The sequence below is a fragment of the Stigmatopora argus genome, chromosome 3 (genome assembly GCF_051989625.1).
Source record: "Stigmatopora argus isolate UIUO_Sarg chromosome 3, RoL_Sarg_1.0, whole genome shotgun sequence".
NCBI classification, from domain to species: Eukaryota; Metazoa; Chordata; class Actinopteri; order Syngnathiformes; family Syngnathidae; genus Stigmatopora; species Stigmatopora argus.
In genome coordinates this window covers 2,559,220-2,576,652 of record NC_135389.1, presented here as the reverse complement: position 1 = coordinate 2,576,652, position 17,433 = coordinate 2,559,220, and the positions used below count along the sequence as shown (strand labels likewise).

Genomic DNA, 17,433 nt, shown 5'->3' with positions numbered 1-17,433 from the left:
TTGGCAATACTTGAGGAAGTATAAAAGAAGGTGGCTGAGGAGGAAGCAGCCACCATTCCAACAGCACAAATCAGAAAAAAAATGGGGGAGAAATTTTACTAACTTTCCAACTTCGTGGAAAAAACATCCTCAAAGTGCTCACGATTGATGACGTTTGTGTTGTGCGTTTTAGAAACAATATTAAAAGTCCTCAAAAGCAATTGTCTTTAGATCGATTTTCTCAAAACGTTCGTCCGTCTACAAGCACTGCCAAAGCCAAACTTAAACCCAAACAGGTAAGAAGCAGTGGCGAGAATTAAAATGGGTGAAAAATTGGATGCCAAAGAAATCAGAAAACATTAAAAGTTCAATGCAATGCTGTTTTTAATTCTTTATTTTATGTTTATTAGATACGTGTGAGCACGTGTTTGTGTGCTCTGTCTGTGCCTAACGTTAGCTTCCTGACAGTCGTGCGCCTGTGCTTCAACACGAATAGATTTTGCATGCTTATTATTCATTTTAATGGCTTATTAAATAATTTTCTCTCACTTTTGTGTCTTCCCACCTTAACTACAAAACTGGGACACTCAATTTTTAAGGGTTTAGTTGTTAGTTTGTGAGGACCGTGGAACAAATTAGATTATTTACATATAAAGAACTGCTCTACCTACAAAAAAAAGTTCTGGAACCAATTAATTTCATAGGTATTGAGTTAAATTCTTGCAAATATTTTCTCGCATATAAGCCGAATTTGTAACTAAAAAAAGATGGCTGAATCAAGGGTACGGTAAATATACGCACAGGATTTAGCGTTGCTATACTCTTTTTCACCAGTAGATGTCAGCAAAGCAACATTTACTATTTGTTGGTTATTTTCTCTTTTGCAGTAAGAAAACAACCATTGCTGGATGAATGACCAACTTCCTTACGATATTGACCCTAGTACCCTTTTGATTCATACAGTATCTAATACAATGTGTGATTATTTCTCTTGAGATTTTCCCTTCAAATTAAAACCGTCAGTATGGGGGTGAAAATTGTGAATCGGGGCACGTGAGAAATTGTAAAATTCAATGATTTTAAGGCCATTTTAAAGGTGATAGGATTTTAACAGCCCTTCTAGGGAGAGGCTTTGGAAATTAGCAATGAATGTGATGAATTAGATTACATTGGAGATTTGTAACGAAATATTAAGATTTATACCAATCTCATTTGAAGTACCTCAGAGCTCAAGATAAGAATGCATATCAAATTAAGTAGATTAATACAGTGTCAGAACGACGACTCATGGTATTGATTCTTACTAATTACGTTGCAAATTAACAAGTTAAGTTATAATAGAACAGTATTTCCAATTTCTCTGTGTCTCAAAGTTACTCCATCCAAAATTAAGACATTTATTCCTTTAAAGAACCGACAACAGCGTGACTGCTTTATACTACATGTGTTGTCATTTACATACAGTATGTTGCATTTCATCAATACATGTCATAAATCTATCATCCAGACTGAATTTCCTCTTAGTAATGTGATCAATCCAGTTTCCATATACAGTGGTACCTCGTCAGACGACCGCTCGTAAATACAATATTCTCGTCTTACGACGGAAATTTCGATCGAATAATTCGCCCGTCATGCGATTAAAATTTCGTGATGCGACCAAGCCAGGTGGCCATGGCACTGTCGTTTTTGCATATCTTTCGTGTATAACAATACTACGAGCACCGAATGAGTTCTTCAGACGAGTTGCGACCAGGAAACGCACAACGCGCATGTGCGGGAAAAAAGAGGGCTTTCTGGGTAATGAAGTATACTCGTGCACACAACGCCGATAGGCAATGGCACTCTTTCTCAGAATAAAACTTAATTACCCACAATCAATACGTGGGTAAGCTCAGCTGTTGAATTTCCTGTTATTCTTATCTAATACGAGGAGTCTTATATTACTTCTCATTCGCTGCTCATAACATCCAGCGGCACCGGCCCGCAATTCCCTCCTCGCAATATTTCCGGTCGCAACTCTCTCTCATAGGCGCTGTTCAAAGCGGTTGCGACCAGACCCATTACAACGAGGGAGTTGCGAGTCGGTGCCCCCGATCGCTAAAATGTACTACAAGACTATTTCTCGTTGGCAAGTGGTCGTGGGTTATCCTATTGTGAGGACATTTGTGTGAATCATTTTCGGAATATTTTGAAGGGAATACGTAGTACAACAGCAAACAGCCCATCGATAGCGAACGTGAGGGTGGAGGTGTGGCAAACCGCCAACCCAGAAAACGAAGGTAACAAAAGATTAAAACAAAATTAGAATTCAGTTTTGTGTAAAGTTACATTAAACGTATGTTTGCGTGTCAGTATATATTAATCCAAGTTAATTTAAATTTGTTTGTTCCGTTTACGGGTGCGTTGTCGTGGGAAAAAAAACGAACCCCCACGCCCCCAAACGTCTCTGTCTCCCGTCGGCAAAATCTGCCCAATTTTAGTTAGATTAAACACATTTTATTAATATTAAACCACTAGTTATGTGTTACTTTGTTAATAGATGGCGAATTAGAAGAAATAAAACATTTTTTCCAATCCAATATCCTGTTTTTGGTGTTTTTTCAGAGAGTTGGAACGAATTAATTTGTTGTCCATTCATTTCAATGGGAAACGTCCGCTCGAGTTACGAGAATCTCGTCATACGATCTCAGTCTCGGAACGGATTACGATCGTATGTCGAGGTACCACTGTATAGGTTTTTGAATCATTTTTTTACATGGATGCTTTTGGAATGTGGGCAGAAGCTGGCCAGGGTAGTAAGATAGCACCAAGATATGCAAGGAAAAACATGATATCCACTACATAGTCCTGACTCTGGGATAGGGTGTTCACAACTTTTCACAGTGCTGCTACATTGATTGAAACTCAAAAGACATTCAACTCTATGTACCCGTTTTGACAGTGAAATTGTCATTTCCAATCTGGCCATATGCATGATTAATACGCTAGCTTGTAGGTGCTTAACAGTGTTAAAAGTAGAGCTACCTACTACGTATCTACACAACCTAAAATAAACAACAAAAAGATGTTGAGCTCTTTCCTAATATGGAAATTATATATACATATATATATATATATATATATATATATATATATATATATATATATATATATATATATATATATATATATATAGATTTTTTTTTTTTTTTTTTTAATTATTTTTTTTTTCTATTCTTTATATTGTTGGCAAATGTGTTTTTGTCATGACTGTTTACCATCACCAAGTTAACCCATTCTCTCTCAAATAGAGATAGCCATTTTTAAAACCATTCTTCTTCCTTCTCACATGAAGCACTTCTTTACTCAGTTTGGGCATCATAGTTGGCACCGCCTGCTTTCTTTAGCTCTTCGCGAAGGTAGTCCTCATCCACTTCTTTTGGATCACTAATCATGAACTCCTTGGCAAAGTTCTGCAGGAATTGATGAGGAATCATCACTGAAAAATGCAGTTGCGTTCGAAAGAATACTATATTAAGAGACAGTACCGTATTTTTCGGAGTATAAGTTGCACCGCAGTATAAATCGCACCGGAGTATAAGTCGCACCAGCCAAAAAATGCATAATTTAGAAGAAAAAAAACATTTCGCAAGTCGCACTGGAGTATAAGTCACATTTTGGGGGGAAATGTATTTAATGAATTCCAACACCAAAAACATACATGTCATCGTGAAAGGCAATTTAAAATTAAAATAAAATAGAAAACAACAAGAACAGTAACGTACCTGGTAATGTCAGTCACGATGTAACATATTAAGAGTTATTTAGATAACTGGCATAAAGAACATGCTAACAAGTTTACCAAAATATAAGTTTCACTCCAAATCATAAAATCCAACGAAATCTTCATCCTCGGTCTCAATTTTAAACAACTCCCCCAACTCAGGAGGTAGACGATAGGCCGCTTCCTCTTACGTCAGTCGTCAGTCGCAGTTCCAATTATTCCAGCCTTTCTGAATCCCGACAGAATGGTTTTGGTTGCCACTGAAGCCCATGCTTTGTCGATCCATTCAATGACTTACAGGAAAGTTGTATGGCGCATTCTCTCGGTTGCCATGAAGCTGTGCTCTCCCTCCATCACCCACTTCCCACAGGTTACGCAATACTGCCTTAAAGCTCCTATTCACGGAGAGATCAAGTGGCTGGAGTATCCGAACTTCCTTTCTGCTACTCGAATGCCGTTTTCGGCTGCATATTTGACTTTGGCAGCATATAATCAGCAGAATAAGATTTTCTTTTCGGTGCCATTTTTGTTAAGCCCTTCTCAGTTGTTTTTTATGAATTAGCGGCAATGTTGAAATTACAGGAGGTGACGTTTGGATGCACATGTATGGTCCAAGTGTGTCGCAGCATCTGGTGCGGGACAAGAAGTGGGGAATTTGCCAAACTAAAAGAAGCTCTTATAGACTATAAGGGATCTTCTTTTAGTTTTGTGGATCCCCCGCTTCAGGTCCTGTGCTGGATGTTGCGATGTGCTTGGACCATCTAAGTGAATGTGAATGTTGTTGTTACGATCACGGACGGAGGACCCCAAAGCAGGCAAAAGGACAATTTGGGTGAGTGATTCTGTTTATTGAGGGATTTACAGAGATGGGCGAAGGTACTAGGTGAGCGGTGTAGGCAAGTCGTTAGTCGTAGTGAGGAGGTCGGTGGCCAAAGGTTCCATAGAAGCGTCCAGGGCGAAGGTATTATCTGTGCAATCGAGATCTTGGTCAGTCTTGTTGGTGCTGATTCACATAAGTCATAAGGATACTGAAGTCCATATACAGATTTTTCTAGCCATTCTAGCCAGTCATACGGACGTATTTACAGTTGTGATCAAAAGTTTACATACACTTGTGAATAACATAATGTCATGGCTCTCTTGAGTTTCCAGTTATTTCTACAACTCTGATTTTTCTCTGATAGAGGGATTGGAACAGATACTTCTTTGTCACAAAAAACATTCAAGAAGTTTGGTTCTTTTATGACTTTATTATGTGTTAACAGAAAAAGTGCTGGGTCAAAAATATACATACAGCAACACAAATTAGCAATTTTGGTGACTTAGAAAGTTGTGTCAGTGAAATGAGCTTCATCGCATGGCCTCTTAACTTCTTGTGAGTGATTATGAGTGACTACAGCTGGTGACTTCTCTGAGGCCATTTAAATAGGGCTCATTGGATGCAAACGCCCACAAACGCTACAATGGGAAAGTCAAAGGAGCTCAGCATGGATCTGAAAAAGTGAATCCTTGACTTTAACAAGTCAGGAAAGTCACTTGGAGCCATTTCAAAGCAGCTGCAGGTCCCAAGAGCAACAGTGCAAACCATTGTTTGTAAGTATAAAGTGCATTGCACTGTTTTGTCACTGCCACAATCAGGAAGAAAACGCAAGCTATCACCTGCTGCTGAGAGAAAATTGGTCAGGAGGGTGAAGATTCAACCGAGAATCACCAAAAAGCAGATCTGCCAAGAATTAGAAGCTGCTGGAACACAGGTGTCAGTGTCCACAGTCAAGCATGTTTTGCATCTCCATGGACTGAGAGGCTGCCGTGCAAGAAGGAAGCCCTTGCTCCAAAAACGGCACCTTAAGGCTCGACTGAAGTTTGCTGCTGATCACATGGACAAAGATAAGACCTTCTGGAGGAAAGTTCTGTGGTCAGACGAAATAAAAATCGAACTGTTTGGCCACAATGCACAGCAATATGTTTGGAGGAGAAAAGGTGAGGCCTTTAACTCCAAGTACACCTTGCTTACCGTCAAGCACGGTGGTGGTAGTATTATGCTGTGTGGCTGTTTTGCTACCAATGGAACTGGTGCTTTACAGAGAGCAAATGGGATAATGAAGAAGGAGGATTACCTTCAAATTCTTCAAGATAACCTAAAGTCCTCAGCCCGAAGATTGGGTCTTGGTCGCAGTTGGGTGTTCCAACAGGACAATGACCCCAAACACACATCAAAAGTGGTAATGGAATGGTTAAATCAGGCTAGAATTAAGGTTTTCGAATGGGCTTCCCAAAGTCCTGACTTAAACCCCATTGAGAACTTGTGGGCAAGGTTGAAGAAACAAGTGCATGTCAGAAAGTTATCAAATTTAACTGAACTGCACCAATTCCGTCAAGAGGAGTGGTCAAAGATTCACCCAGAAGCTTGCCAGTAGCTTGTAAATGGCTACCAAAAGCGCCTAATTGAAGTGAAAATGGCTAAGGGACATGTTACCAAATATTAGCGCTGCTGTATGTATATTTTTGACCCAGCAGATTTGATCGCTTTTTTCTGTTCACCCATAATAAAGTCATAAAAGAACCAAACTTCATGAATGTTTTTTGTGACAAAGAAGTATCTGTTCCAATCACTCTATCAGAGAAAAATCAGAGTTGTAGAAATAACTGGAGACTCAAGAGAGCCATGACATTATGTTCTTCACAAGTGTATGTAAACTTTTGACCACAACTGTATGTAGTCTTAGGTTTACAGGTATGTAATAATGATATAATAATGGGTTAATAATTCCACACAAAAGTCGCACCCCCAGCCAAACTATGAAAAAAAAACTGCGACTTATACTCCGAAAAATACGGTAATTGCTTTCCTATCTAAGTTAAAATGGTATGAATGTTTGGGCACCCTTTGGTTTCCTAAAAGTTTTTCATGGTACACATTGACACACTGAACCAAATAACCATATTTTAAACAAATTCATTGAGGGTTTTGGGTTGTTTCCTTATTTTGTATCAATTTGTTTTCATGTCTCATATTTTGTAGCCATAACTGTTACTTTCTCAATACCTGATCCACTGACCTGCACAATTTCTTTGACCAGTGCTTTGTCTGTGCTGATCTTGGCACGCTGCAACCCACCAATACTTTCACCTATCCAAGTAATAAAGGTGAACTTGGCTCGTTTGCTCATTGCATCTCCAGTCATAACACGTAGGAAGCAAAACAGTCGTGCGTCATCTAAAAGGAAAAGGGAATTTATACTACATTTCTCACTAAAACTATTGTCAAATTTCTGGTCTGCTGCATTAATGAAGTCTTTTTTTAACTCCTCATTTTTCGGTAGTTTAAATCACATCATCATGTTGATCAGCGCAATGTGGGATCTAGGGATTTTTCATATTAAAAGGCATTGTGGTATTGGTCCTTGCTAAAATGAAAAACTGACTAACTTATATAGTGGTAGTGGCAGGCCAGAAAGCAGTGGCGACAGTGGGGTTGGGTGCCTGACAACAACAATTTGCGTTTAAATCTGCCTAAAATAAAAAGAGCTTTGGCCTATTACTCAGAGATAAAGGACTCACTTGTTCCCAGCCAGTTCCCATGTTTTCAGGACTTATTTTCAAACACAATTTATGTATTTAAAGGAAAATCATCAAAACGACCTTACATCACATTTAAGTCAATAAGGCAGGGGTAGGGAACCTATGGCTCGGTAGCCACATGTGGCTCTTTTGATGGGTGCATCTGGCTCGCCGCTAGCCTGTGAGCTAAAATATGGAAACCGCTGGTGACAGAGCTGAGATACTACGTCTAGAGCTGCATTAATCTTCTTTTTTTTTTTTTAATTAGACTCTTCTGGAATGCATACTCTCATTGATCAGCAACTGCATAAGAATGTTGTCCAAAGTATTCAGAGTTTTTTTCCACTTTAAAAGTGGTGAAACTACTGAATTAATTGTTCACATTTAATTGCCCAGTTGGTTTGGCGGAATTGGTGTGACCAACCTCTGCACATCTTTTTGAACTCCTCATAGTCAGTTCCTTGGTCAGCTGGCACGATCGTGGAGCCTTGATATTTAAACACGGCCCTAGGTGAAAAATATACAATGAACATTCTTCCTCCAATGGTGGCACAATCTTATATTAAACCACAATAGTAGTTCATTGTGTGAAAGAGCGACGAAAATGCAGAACACGCCCATGGATTTGGTGCTTTAGGCTTTAGTGTCAACCATATAACATTTCGCACTGAATACCAGACAAATGGCTCTAGTTGTACTTGTCCAGGCCTGTAAATATATTGCCATTACCAAAGCGAAGTCGAACTTCAATTTGGACGACATGCGCAGTTCAAATTTACATTAACAATCGTAACATTTATAAAAAAAATAATAATAAAAAGTACTAAACGTCCCAGATACAATTATCGCGCGGCTATGTATAAATACTTGCTCATGACTCCTTTCTTAAGGCAAAACGCATTTTCTCTTTCATGTGGAAAATATTGCATCATGAAGGTGTTATTATCAAGCACGTTTGTGATAGATAAACAAAACATATTGCAATGTTGATTACATTGACATATTATCCCCAAATTTAAGCGTACGTTTATGGCGTATTCAAATTGTAAATGTTGATGCCCACAATGCTCACCAGTTGGTGTCCGTGTTGTCGTCTCTGACTTGATTGTAGGCCTCTCTACAACCCTCTTTATCAATCTGGGTTGCCATTCTTCAGAGGATACTTGTCGGTGAACGTTTGAAGAGTGCCTTCCTCTCATTTCCTGTATAAAGCGACCAAATGGCTTTGGCGATGTGAGCGAGTCATCCTAAAATGCTGGCTCAGCTATAGAGACACCCAAGTTCCTCCGCGCGCCTCTTTCTGTGAATTTGTATTATTATTTTGAAAGTTGACCGGAAATAATATTACCTGGATTTAAATTTTAAATAGATATATTGTAAGAAGGCGAAATGTCTTAAAGCCAAGATGACTGCTTTCGAAGCAAACGGCCATATTGAAACAGAAAAAATCCTGACGAGGTGTGGTGTAAGGCTGTAAACCAGGGGTGGCCAAATCCCGTCCACGAGAGCCCCTACCAGCATGTCTCTGGTTTGTGTTTCCCATTTCCTTCAAATGTTTCACGGAACATAGTACATTTTACAATGGTACTCAGACCGCGGCCTTGTAGCTTTTGGAATGTGTGCAAGGATGTACTTTTCGCCAGTGGCGGGCCGTCAGGGCCTTCAAGGCCTTCTCTGCTGGCCTAAGAAATATCTGAATCATATTATATTTTTATCATCAATACTTATTATTTCAAATGGTCTGTTAGCTTCCTTTCATTGCTTTTCCCCCTGGTTGCACAGCTTCCAGATGTGTGTTTTCATATTGAAGCATTTAACCAATCACATTTCAGCCATTATTTGTTGCCAGATCAGATCTGCCTAAAAGCCTTCACAATCAGTTCTGCGGGCTCTGCTGCATTAAACTAGACTGTTGCCTTTAACCAATCAGATTTCGAGTTGGCAACCCCACAATGCTTTTTCATACGCATTAGCATTTTGCTGGCTGGGATATGTCATTGCTTTCACCGACTATGATTGGCTAGTAGGCGGGCCAAAGCCATAGATCGCAAACTCCACCCACAATGGCCGACAGAAGCAAAAACAAATGGATTCTGTTTGCTCACAAAGCTATTGTCCAGACAGACTTTTCCAGAAAAAAATGGACATCATTAAGAAAGGGCGGTCAATTCCGAAGCTAGCAAGCCTGTTACAGCCAGGAAAATGGTGTGTGCGGCACTTTCAGTGCGCTAACTTAGCTGCACAAGCAAATAGTATATTGTTGTGTTGATTTAAAGCCATTTTCAAAACGGAATATGCCGGAAATATGACAGGACAGGCTCGACTTTCATCATTAGCTTGGATGGCGATAGGAAAGAAGGAAGAAAGAAAGGAGGATGGATATTGTGTACAGTTAAAAAGAATTTTTGGTGAGTATAATATGGCTATATTCCTAAATAATATTTCAATTGTGGGCCCGGTTCTGATATCTGAAAAGCTCCAGTGTTTGTATTTAAGCTCCAGTGTTCGTATTTAATCACTAAATGCTGCTAGGATGTGGATTTTACCCCAGTTTAATTTTTGCAGTTTCGCCATTGACGTCCATCGCTGTCTTTTCCCAAGGAAATCACCCCCCTGGCCTGGTTGTAATGTCTCAAAAGCTCCAGTATTTGTATTCAATCAATAAATGCTGCTAGGAAGTGGATTTTACCCCATTTTTGTGCATTGATTTATTGATTATTTTTTATGTGTCGCAGCTCAGTTTTTTGTCATTTCACGTATGGACGTATCAACGTTCATCGCTGTCTTTTTACCGGGAAAATGATACTCCGGGCCCGGTTCTGATGTCTAAAAAGCTCCAGTATTTGTATTTAATCAATAAATGCTGTTTTCGGCTGGATTGTACCCCATTTTCGGGCAATGTTTGCCCGTACGCCATTGACGTTCATCGCTGTCTTTTCCCGGGAAAGTCGCCCCCTGGCCTGGTTTTAATGTCTGAAAAGCTCCAGTATTTGTATTTAATCATGAAATGCTGCTAGGAAGTGGATTTTACCCCATTTTTGTGCATTGATTTATTGATTATTTTTTATGTGTCGCAGCTCCAGCTGCAGTAGAGGTTTTATAGCCATAAAATAGTTTTTGAGGGTTGGATTGATACGTTGAAGGCGCTACAAGAAAATGCACCGACCGCCACTGCTTTTCGCACTTCTGGATGTCCTGGGGGACTGGTTCACATATCTCACCTATCCTGTATACTTTCGCCAGTGCTGCCTGAAGACTCCGTTGAAAATTTTCCCTAGGTGTGTCAACTACCACTCCCTCGGTCTTGCAACAATCAATCAATCAAATCAATCAATCAAAAGCCTTCATTGTCATTATACACAGCTGCATATAACGAAATTGGTGGTGCTACTCCATAAAGTGCGTTTTCCCCGTAAAAACATAAATAAGTAATATAAAAATATACACGTCTGGGCAAGGTAAATTCTAAAATATTGCACAATCTAAGGTATTGCACATTGTTATTGCACACCCCGAAGTTATTGCACAGAAGGGATTGTGTGTCTTGCTAATGCAAGTTCAGAAGCCTGATGGCTCTGGGAAAAACTGTCCCTAAGTCTATTTGTCCGTGCTTTGGGAGACCTATAGCATCTGCCAGAGGGCAGCAGCTGGAACAGGTTGTGACCAGGGTGGTATGGGTCCCTAACAATGTTCCCGGCTCTGCTGAGGTAGCAAGGGCTGGCAATGTCATCCAGTGAGGACAGAGAGGAGACGATGATCTTCTGGGCAGTGTTGATCACTCAAGTTGTTCCTCCTGAGTACCTTCAGGAAATTTAGTGTGAGATTGTTCACCAAACACCAAGAAGACAGTTTGTTGACCTCATCTCTGTAGCCTCTCTTCAGGTCTGCTCTGGCAGCGCTGTATTGTAACTTGTTCCCTGACCTGAAGGCAGTGTCACGGCATTTAATGAGTGCCTGTGTCTCACTGCTCATCTAGGGTTTTTGGTTAGGAAAAACCCAGATACATTTATTAACAGTGACAGTGTCTGTGTAGTCCTGGAGGTTGTGGTGTTCAAAAAGTTCCCAAATGGTGCGGGGGAAAACAGTCCTGCAGCTGAGAAAGGGCGTCCTCAGGCCATGTGTTGGAATTATTGTAAATAAGTTATCCTGATTCTGGGTTAGAGTGTGAAAATGCTTTCTCATATAACTTGTAGGGTGTCCTGACCTTTAGGCAGTTCCGCCTTATTCAACAAAGAGGAACTGCTCCAGGGGTTGGGCGCCTGTTTGAACTATCGTGTGAAGATTGCGGGAGAAGGGGAAAGAGGATGTGGGGGTGTTACCTTGAAAGAGCATATGGTCATGCAACAAAGACCCTTTTGTAACTGGGAGATAACCCCCTCTTTCCTTTGATCAGCTTGAAACTTCCTGTAACTTGACACAATAAGAGACAAGGGAGCGGAGACTTTATTCAGAGTGTGTCGGAGGATTGTGACCGAGCAGTCCCCGACCCTCTCATTGCAAATAAAATGTAACTCAATTCTCTGTGTTTCCTTCTTTCAGATTGGTGATACAAATGTTTGGTGTTTAAACCTAACATTTACATGGTCCTTCGAGCCGGATCCAAGATACCTGACGATCCCAGCGGGTGAGCAAGATCCAGAAAAGTCTGTGTACACAGCATAAAGATCCTTTTCCAGGACTGTTTCTTCCTTACGGGCTGGGGTCCAAAGGTTGAAGGGATACCAAGGACACAGAGAATCGTGAGTAAATTTTATTTAAAAAAGGAATGAATGAGAAATGAAATAAAATAAATACAAACAACAAAATTCCGTAGGAGGGCAGACTTCCTTAGTTGAAACAGACTGATTAAATTCTGTAAAGGATGGCGGAGTCCTGGTTGTAAATAAAAACCCTGACAATCCTAGAAACTATCAGGTAAAATTCAAACAACAAACAAAATTCAGTAGGAGGGCAGACTCCCTTAATTAATCTATTTCAATTAGGGGAGTAATTGAAATGGATTAATTAAATTCTGTAAAGGATGGCGGAGTCCTGGTTATGTTGAACAAAGAAGCAAACTAAAAGGAATGAAAGTGTAAAAGTGTGAAAGGAAATACATTTTACCAATAGGTGATTTGTATCTCATACCAAAGTAACAGGAATCAAATGGTGACCTCCAGTGGATGTTTATAGACAAGAAACTCCACCTGAAAAGGTTGAAGCGAGTTTACCACTGAAGGAATTTATCACCATCCTGTTGACAAACCCAGTGTTAGTGCACTATAGGTGCAAAGACCCACTGGGACTAAATTTAATTCAAAATGGGGAAAGTACAGAGTAAAGAAATAAAAATTAAAATATGGATTCCCCGGTAGACTAATGATAAAAGCCATCGTGAACTACAACAAAAAAATCGAAAAATAATGTAATAAAAAACGACGTAAAATGCAAAAACAAGGTTCTGATCAAACCAAAACGTGGATGCAGATGGCAGGGCAAAGAGAAAAGGGGGAGAAAGATATTGTTATACAGTGCCAAGATACTGAAAGAGCTCGATATAAAGAAAAAAAATAGAATAAAACTATAAACGCATGCAAGTAATCTTTATATGAATAGATAGATATATATATATATAAGTACGCTGTGACGCGTTCATAAATCTCGATTGTCGCGCAATATAAGACTAGAAACGACTAAGAAATATACTTAGGCGGATAAATAAGATAAGAAGATGTATATATATTAGGCCTGTTAAGAAACAGTGGCCCCCTGTTCAGCCCACTCCTCGTAACGGGCTCCACTCGCAAGCAGGGAGCACGATGAGGGGGGGGGCCTGGAATGCAAGACACCTCAAGTAACATCTCCCCGCGCACAGCAACAACATGATAGCGCATGACTAGAATCGGAGGTAGCAAAACAAATGGCTAACAAAAGTAAGGATGAGATACCAATAGGGTGCAAGAGAGAAGTGGAATGTAAAAAAGAGAGAATAATAAGAGATAATAAATTGAGACGGGGCGCCCCTAGAACAAAAGAAGAGAAGCGAGGAGGGAGAGAGAAGGGGGATAGATAGATCAAAGAGAAAATGGCCGGAAAAAATGTGGAGCCAGGCAAGGAGCCCACTTTACGGCCAGCCCCCCTTCACAGATGCGGACACCCCTCACCCGCCAAGCACACCCGGTGCAAACAAAAAGAGGGGGGTCGCCCATAGCTCTTAATGCCCCTTTCACACCTAGAGCCAGGAGGAGAGAGAGGGATAGAGAAAGAAAGAGACATAGAGAAAGAAAGAGAGAGAGACAGAGAGATGTAGGTAGAGAGACAGAGAAATGTAGAGAGAGAGAAAGAGAGAGTTTCAGAGAGATGTAGAGAGAGAGAGAGATAGTTGACAGTGTTATGATATATTAGTGACAAATTATGGGTCCTTTATTAAACACTGAAATTTATATTAGGAAATGCATAGTGAAAGGTTATTTTCCCTAAATTTTAATTGAGGTAACAGTGAGCACAGAAAATTGCTCTTATTTTAAATAAAACCGCCTTCTTAGAGCGGATAGGAATTCAGCCAGAGCTTTAACTATTGGTTTTAGCAATATGAGAGTGATTTGCGATTTTGACTTAAGTAGTAAGAATCATCCAAATTATTAATGATATCAAACATGGAGAAAACAATGCAGAAATGGCATTCATCCAAATTATTAAGTAAATTATACCTGACTGGTTTAGATAAAATAATTAATTTAGGATAGGCATGATTTCCCTGAGATGGATTAAAGTATCATACATATTCAGTGCACGGGATATGTATCTTGTTTTGCCCATCAGCAGATGAAATATGCTTTGGTGTGGGTCATATTAATAACGATTAGAATATCACGGATCGCCCAAGAATCAAACAATTGATGCCAACCAAACAACATTAACCTATTTCTTTTGAGAATGGTTAGTGCTGATAGCACAGCAAAAAGGTGGTTAGCTGCCAAGGAGCCCCAGACTGGGGATGGCGCTCTCCACTAGTAAAAAAAATTGCAGACCACTGATGTCTGAAAATGAGTGTGAGCATGAATGGTTGTTTGTTTGTCTTTTGTGTTTCTAATTGGCCAACCACCAAGATAATTAATCAGATATCAAGGTGGAAAACGATTTAGAAATTTGAAATCAATTTTTGATGAAAATTATGGAAAATTGTTTAGTCCAATGAAATTTTTAATCGTAAAAGCAGCAGTACTCCAAACGTGAAACTTCAAGTGGAGAAAAAAATCTGCGATGCAAAATTTAGGAAAACTGAGAAAAAAAACAAAGACAGTGCTTGATACGAAATTCCAAAGTACTATTGATTTATTGTGATAATGGCATCCAAATTGTGTTAACAGAATAATTGACTGAATTGACAAAAAATTCCATATTTCGTTCCGGAAAAATATGGAAATCCAATTTAGTGGAATGTACCAAACACCATTATTCACTATACGATTGGAACTGGAGGATGAGGCTAATCATATATCTGCATAAAAGAAAAAGAAACTTTAAAGAAACGCATTAATTTTGGGTTGGCAGAGGGAGATTGCGCTTCTTAACAGGAAACATGGAGAGCACGCACGAGCAACCCAGGATAAGAGTGTCCGTGCAAGTGTTCCTGACCAACCAGCAGACATGAAAATAGCAGATCCACTTTGTGCACTGTAAGAAGGTTCTCTCAGTTGAAACGTATGAGGAGACAGGTAAGATAAACTTTTTGACGTAATCAGACAAAATGGCAAGCACTCCAATATTGATTGGAAAGATTATTGCTCGGGGAGCAATGCTGTAAGCCATAAGGAACTTTTTATATTGGTTTTATTGTCTCCATAAAAAAATGAAAGCGTTTCAATTGAGACCAAACCTTCTTACAGATAGTTAAAGTAAACAATTGAGACTAGATCTCCTTACAGATAGTTAAAGTAAACAATTGAGACTAGATCTTCTTACATATTTTTAAAGTAAACAATTAGAGAGAAAAGAGAAAATACAATGGATCGAAATGTAACTAGATTTTAATTTTATGCCTGACTATTGAAAAATATTGATTAAGAAAGTTTTATAGGAGATGATTGGCAAACTCCAAAGACAATGGAATGTTACATTTGATAAAAAGACTACTATTTTGGGATATTTTGAATTTCAAACAACTGAGGTTAATATGCAACGCGATACACATTGTTAAATGAATTGGGACTTGTTTAGTATGCATTTTAAAAGTAATGGGCTTTAATTGCTCTAAAGGACACAATTATGCTAGAAATATTGACCCTGACAAACAAGGGGTGGTTACAATTTAGTGGGTTCAATTTTTGTTTCTGGATATTAATTGATGTGAATCTAAACTGTTACAGAGAACGGGAAAGCTGTTTTCCTGAGGAGAAAGCAGCCTGGTTTGCTTTTTGTATTTTTCCTATTTTTAGTATGAACAGTGACAGTGTCTGTGTAGTCCTGGAGGTTGTGGTGTTCAAAAAGTTCCCAAATGGTGCGGGGGAAAACAGTCCTGCAGCTGAGAAAGGGCGTCCTCAGGCCATGTGTTGGAATTATTGTAAATAAGTTATCCTGATTCTGGGTTAGAGTGTGAAAATGCTTTCTCATATAACTTGTAGGGTGTCCTGACCTTTAGGCAGTTCCGCCTTATTCAACAAAGAGGAACTGCTCCAGGGGTTGGGCGCCTGTTTGAACTATCGTGTGAAGATTGCGGGAGAAGGGGAAAGAGGATGTGGGGGTGTTACCTTGAAAGAGCATATGGTCATGCAACAAAGACCCTTTTGTAACTGGGAGATAACCCCCTCTTTCCTTTGATCAGCTTGAAACTTCCTGTAACTTGACACAATAAGAGACAAGGGAGCGGAGACTTTATTCAGAGTGTGTCGGAGGATTGTGACCGAGCAGTCCCCGACCCTCTCATTGCAAATAAAATGTAACTCAATTCTCTGTGTTTCCTTCTTTCAGATTGGTGATACAAATGTTTGGTGTTTAAACCTAACATTTACATGGTCCTTCGAGCCGGATCCAAGATACCTGACGATCCCAGCGGGTGAGCAAGATCCAGAAAAGTCTGTGTACACAGCATAAAGATCCTTTTCCAGGACTGTTTCTTCCTTACGGGCTGGGGTCCAAAGGTTGAAGGGATACCAAGGACACAGAGAATCGTGAGTAAATTTTATTTAAAAAAGGAATGAATGAGAAATGAAATAAAATAAATACAAACAACAAAATTCCGTAGGAGGGCAGACTCCCTTAGTTGAAACAGACTGATTAAATTCTGTAAAGGATGGCGGAGTCCTGGTTGTAAATAAAAACCCTGACAATCCTAGGCACTATCAGGTAAAATTCAAACAACAAACAAAATTCAGTAGGAGGGCAGACTCCCTTAATTAATCTATTTCAATTAGGGGAGTAATTGAAATTGATTAATTAAATTCTGTAAAGGATGGCGGAGTCCTGGTTATGTAATAATACCGGACATTTTGGCTGACAAACTCTCACACCTTGGACTATCCTCTTCCATCTGCTGCTGGATTAAGAACTTCTTAACCAACCGTCCACAAACTGTTAGACTTGGTCCCCACCTCCCTTCCTCCATTACACTGAGCACTGGCTCCCCTCAAGGCTGTGTACTGTGTCCTCTTCTGTACTCCATGTACACATACGACTGTACACCGACCCACCAGTCTAACTCCATCATCAAATTTGCCGATGATACCATTGTGGTCAGACTCATCTCAGGGGGGGATTAGTCTGCCTACAGTGATGAGGTCAACAAACTGTCTTCGTGGTGTTTGGTGAACAATCTCACACTAAACACCACGAAAACCAAAGAAATAATCCTGGACTTTCGCAAACGCAACACAGATCTGTCCCCACTCCTCATAAATGGAGTATGCGTAGAGAGGGTCCAATCCTTCAAATTCCTGGGGGTCCACGTCACGGACAAGCTCTCCTGGTCTACCACACCACGGCAGTGGTGTAGAAGGCCCAGAAACGACTCAATTTCCTGAGGGTACTCAGGAGGAACAACTTGGACACTAAGCTTCTGGTAACCTTCCATAGAGCCACTGTGGAGAGCATCCTGGCATACTGCATTACAGTGTGGTATGCTGGAAGCACGGCAGCAGACAGGAAGGCCA

General features: G+C 39.9%; 2 protein-coding genes across 4 annotated transcripts in view; one reads left to right on the top strand and one right to left on the bottom strand.

Annotated features, from left to right (window-relative positions):
• Positions 1-1,362: 1,362 nt before the first annotated feature.
• On the bottom strand, positions 1,363-8,641 carry cotl1 (coactosin-like F-actin binding protein 1). The gene is made up of 4 exons (XM_077596497.1): positions 8,379-8,641; positions 7,731-7,813; positions 6,805-6,962; positions 1,363-3,434 (listed from the first exon to the last, which is right to left on the bottom strand). Exons 1-4 carry the CDS (start codon positions 8,453-8,455, stop codon positions 3,324-3,326), a joined length of 429 nt encoding a protein of 142 aa, XP_077452623.1. The 5' UTR covers positions 8,456-8,641; the 3' UTR covers positions 1,363-3,323.
• Positions 8,608-17,433, top strand: part of LOC144071416 (uncharacterized) — a 22,304-nt gene continuing 13,478 nt past the window's right edge. Inside the window, exons 1-2 of one of the 3 annotated variants that reach the window (XR_013299627.1) lie at positions 8,608-8,834; positions 11,846-12,385. The gene's annotated coding sequence lies outside the window, so the exon portion shown is untranslated. Of the gene's footprint in view, positions 8,835-11,845; positions 12,386-15,945; positions 16,456-17,433 lie in introns of those variants that run through there. The other 2 variants (XM_077596496.1, XM_077596495.1) reach the window with 2 other exon arrangements.

Coding starts and splice junctions, on each gene's coding strand:
- cotl1 (XM_077596497.1), bottom strand. CDS start 8,455: ATGGCAACCCAGATTGATAAAGAGGGTTGTAGAGAGGCCTACAATCAA. Junction 7,814..8,378: donor GACAACACGGACACCAACTG/GTGAGCATTGTG, acceptor TTTTTCACCTAG/GGCCGTGTTTAAATATCAAG. Junction 6,963..7,730: donor GTTCAAAAAGATGTGCAGAG/GTTGGTCACACC, acceptor TTTTCCTTTTAG/ATGACGCACGACTGTTTTGC.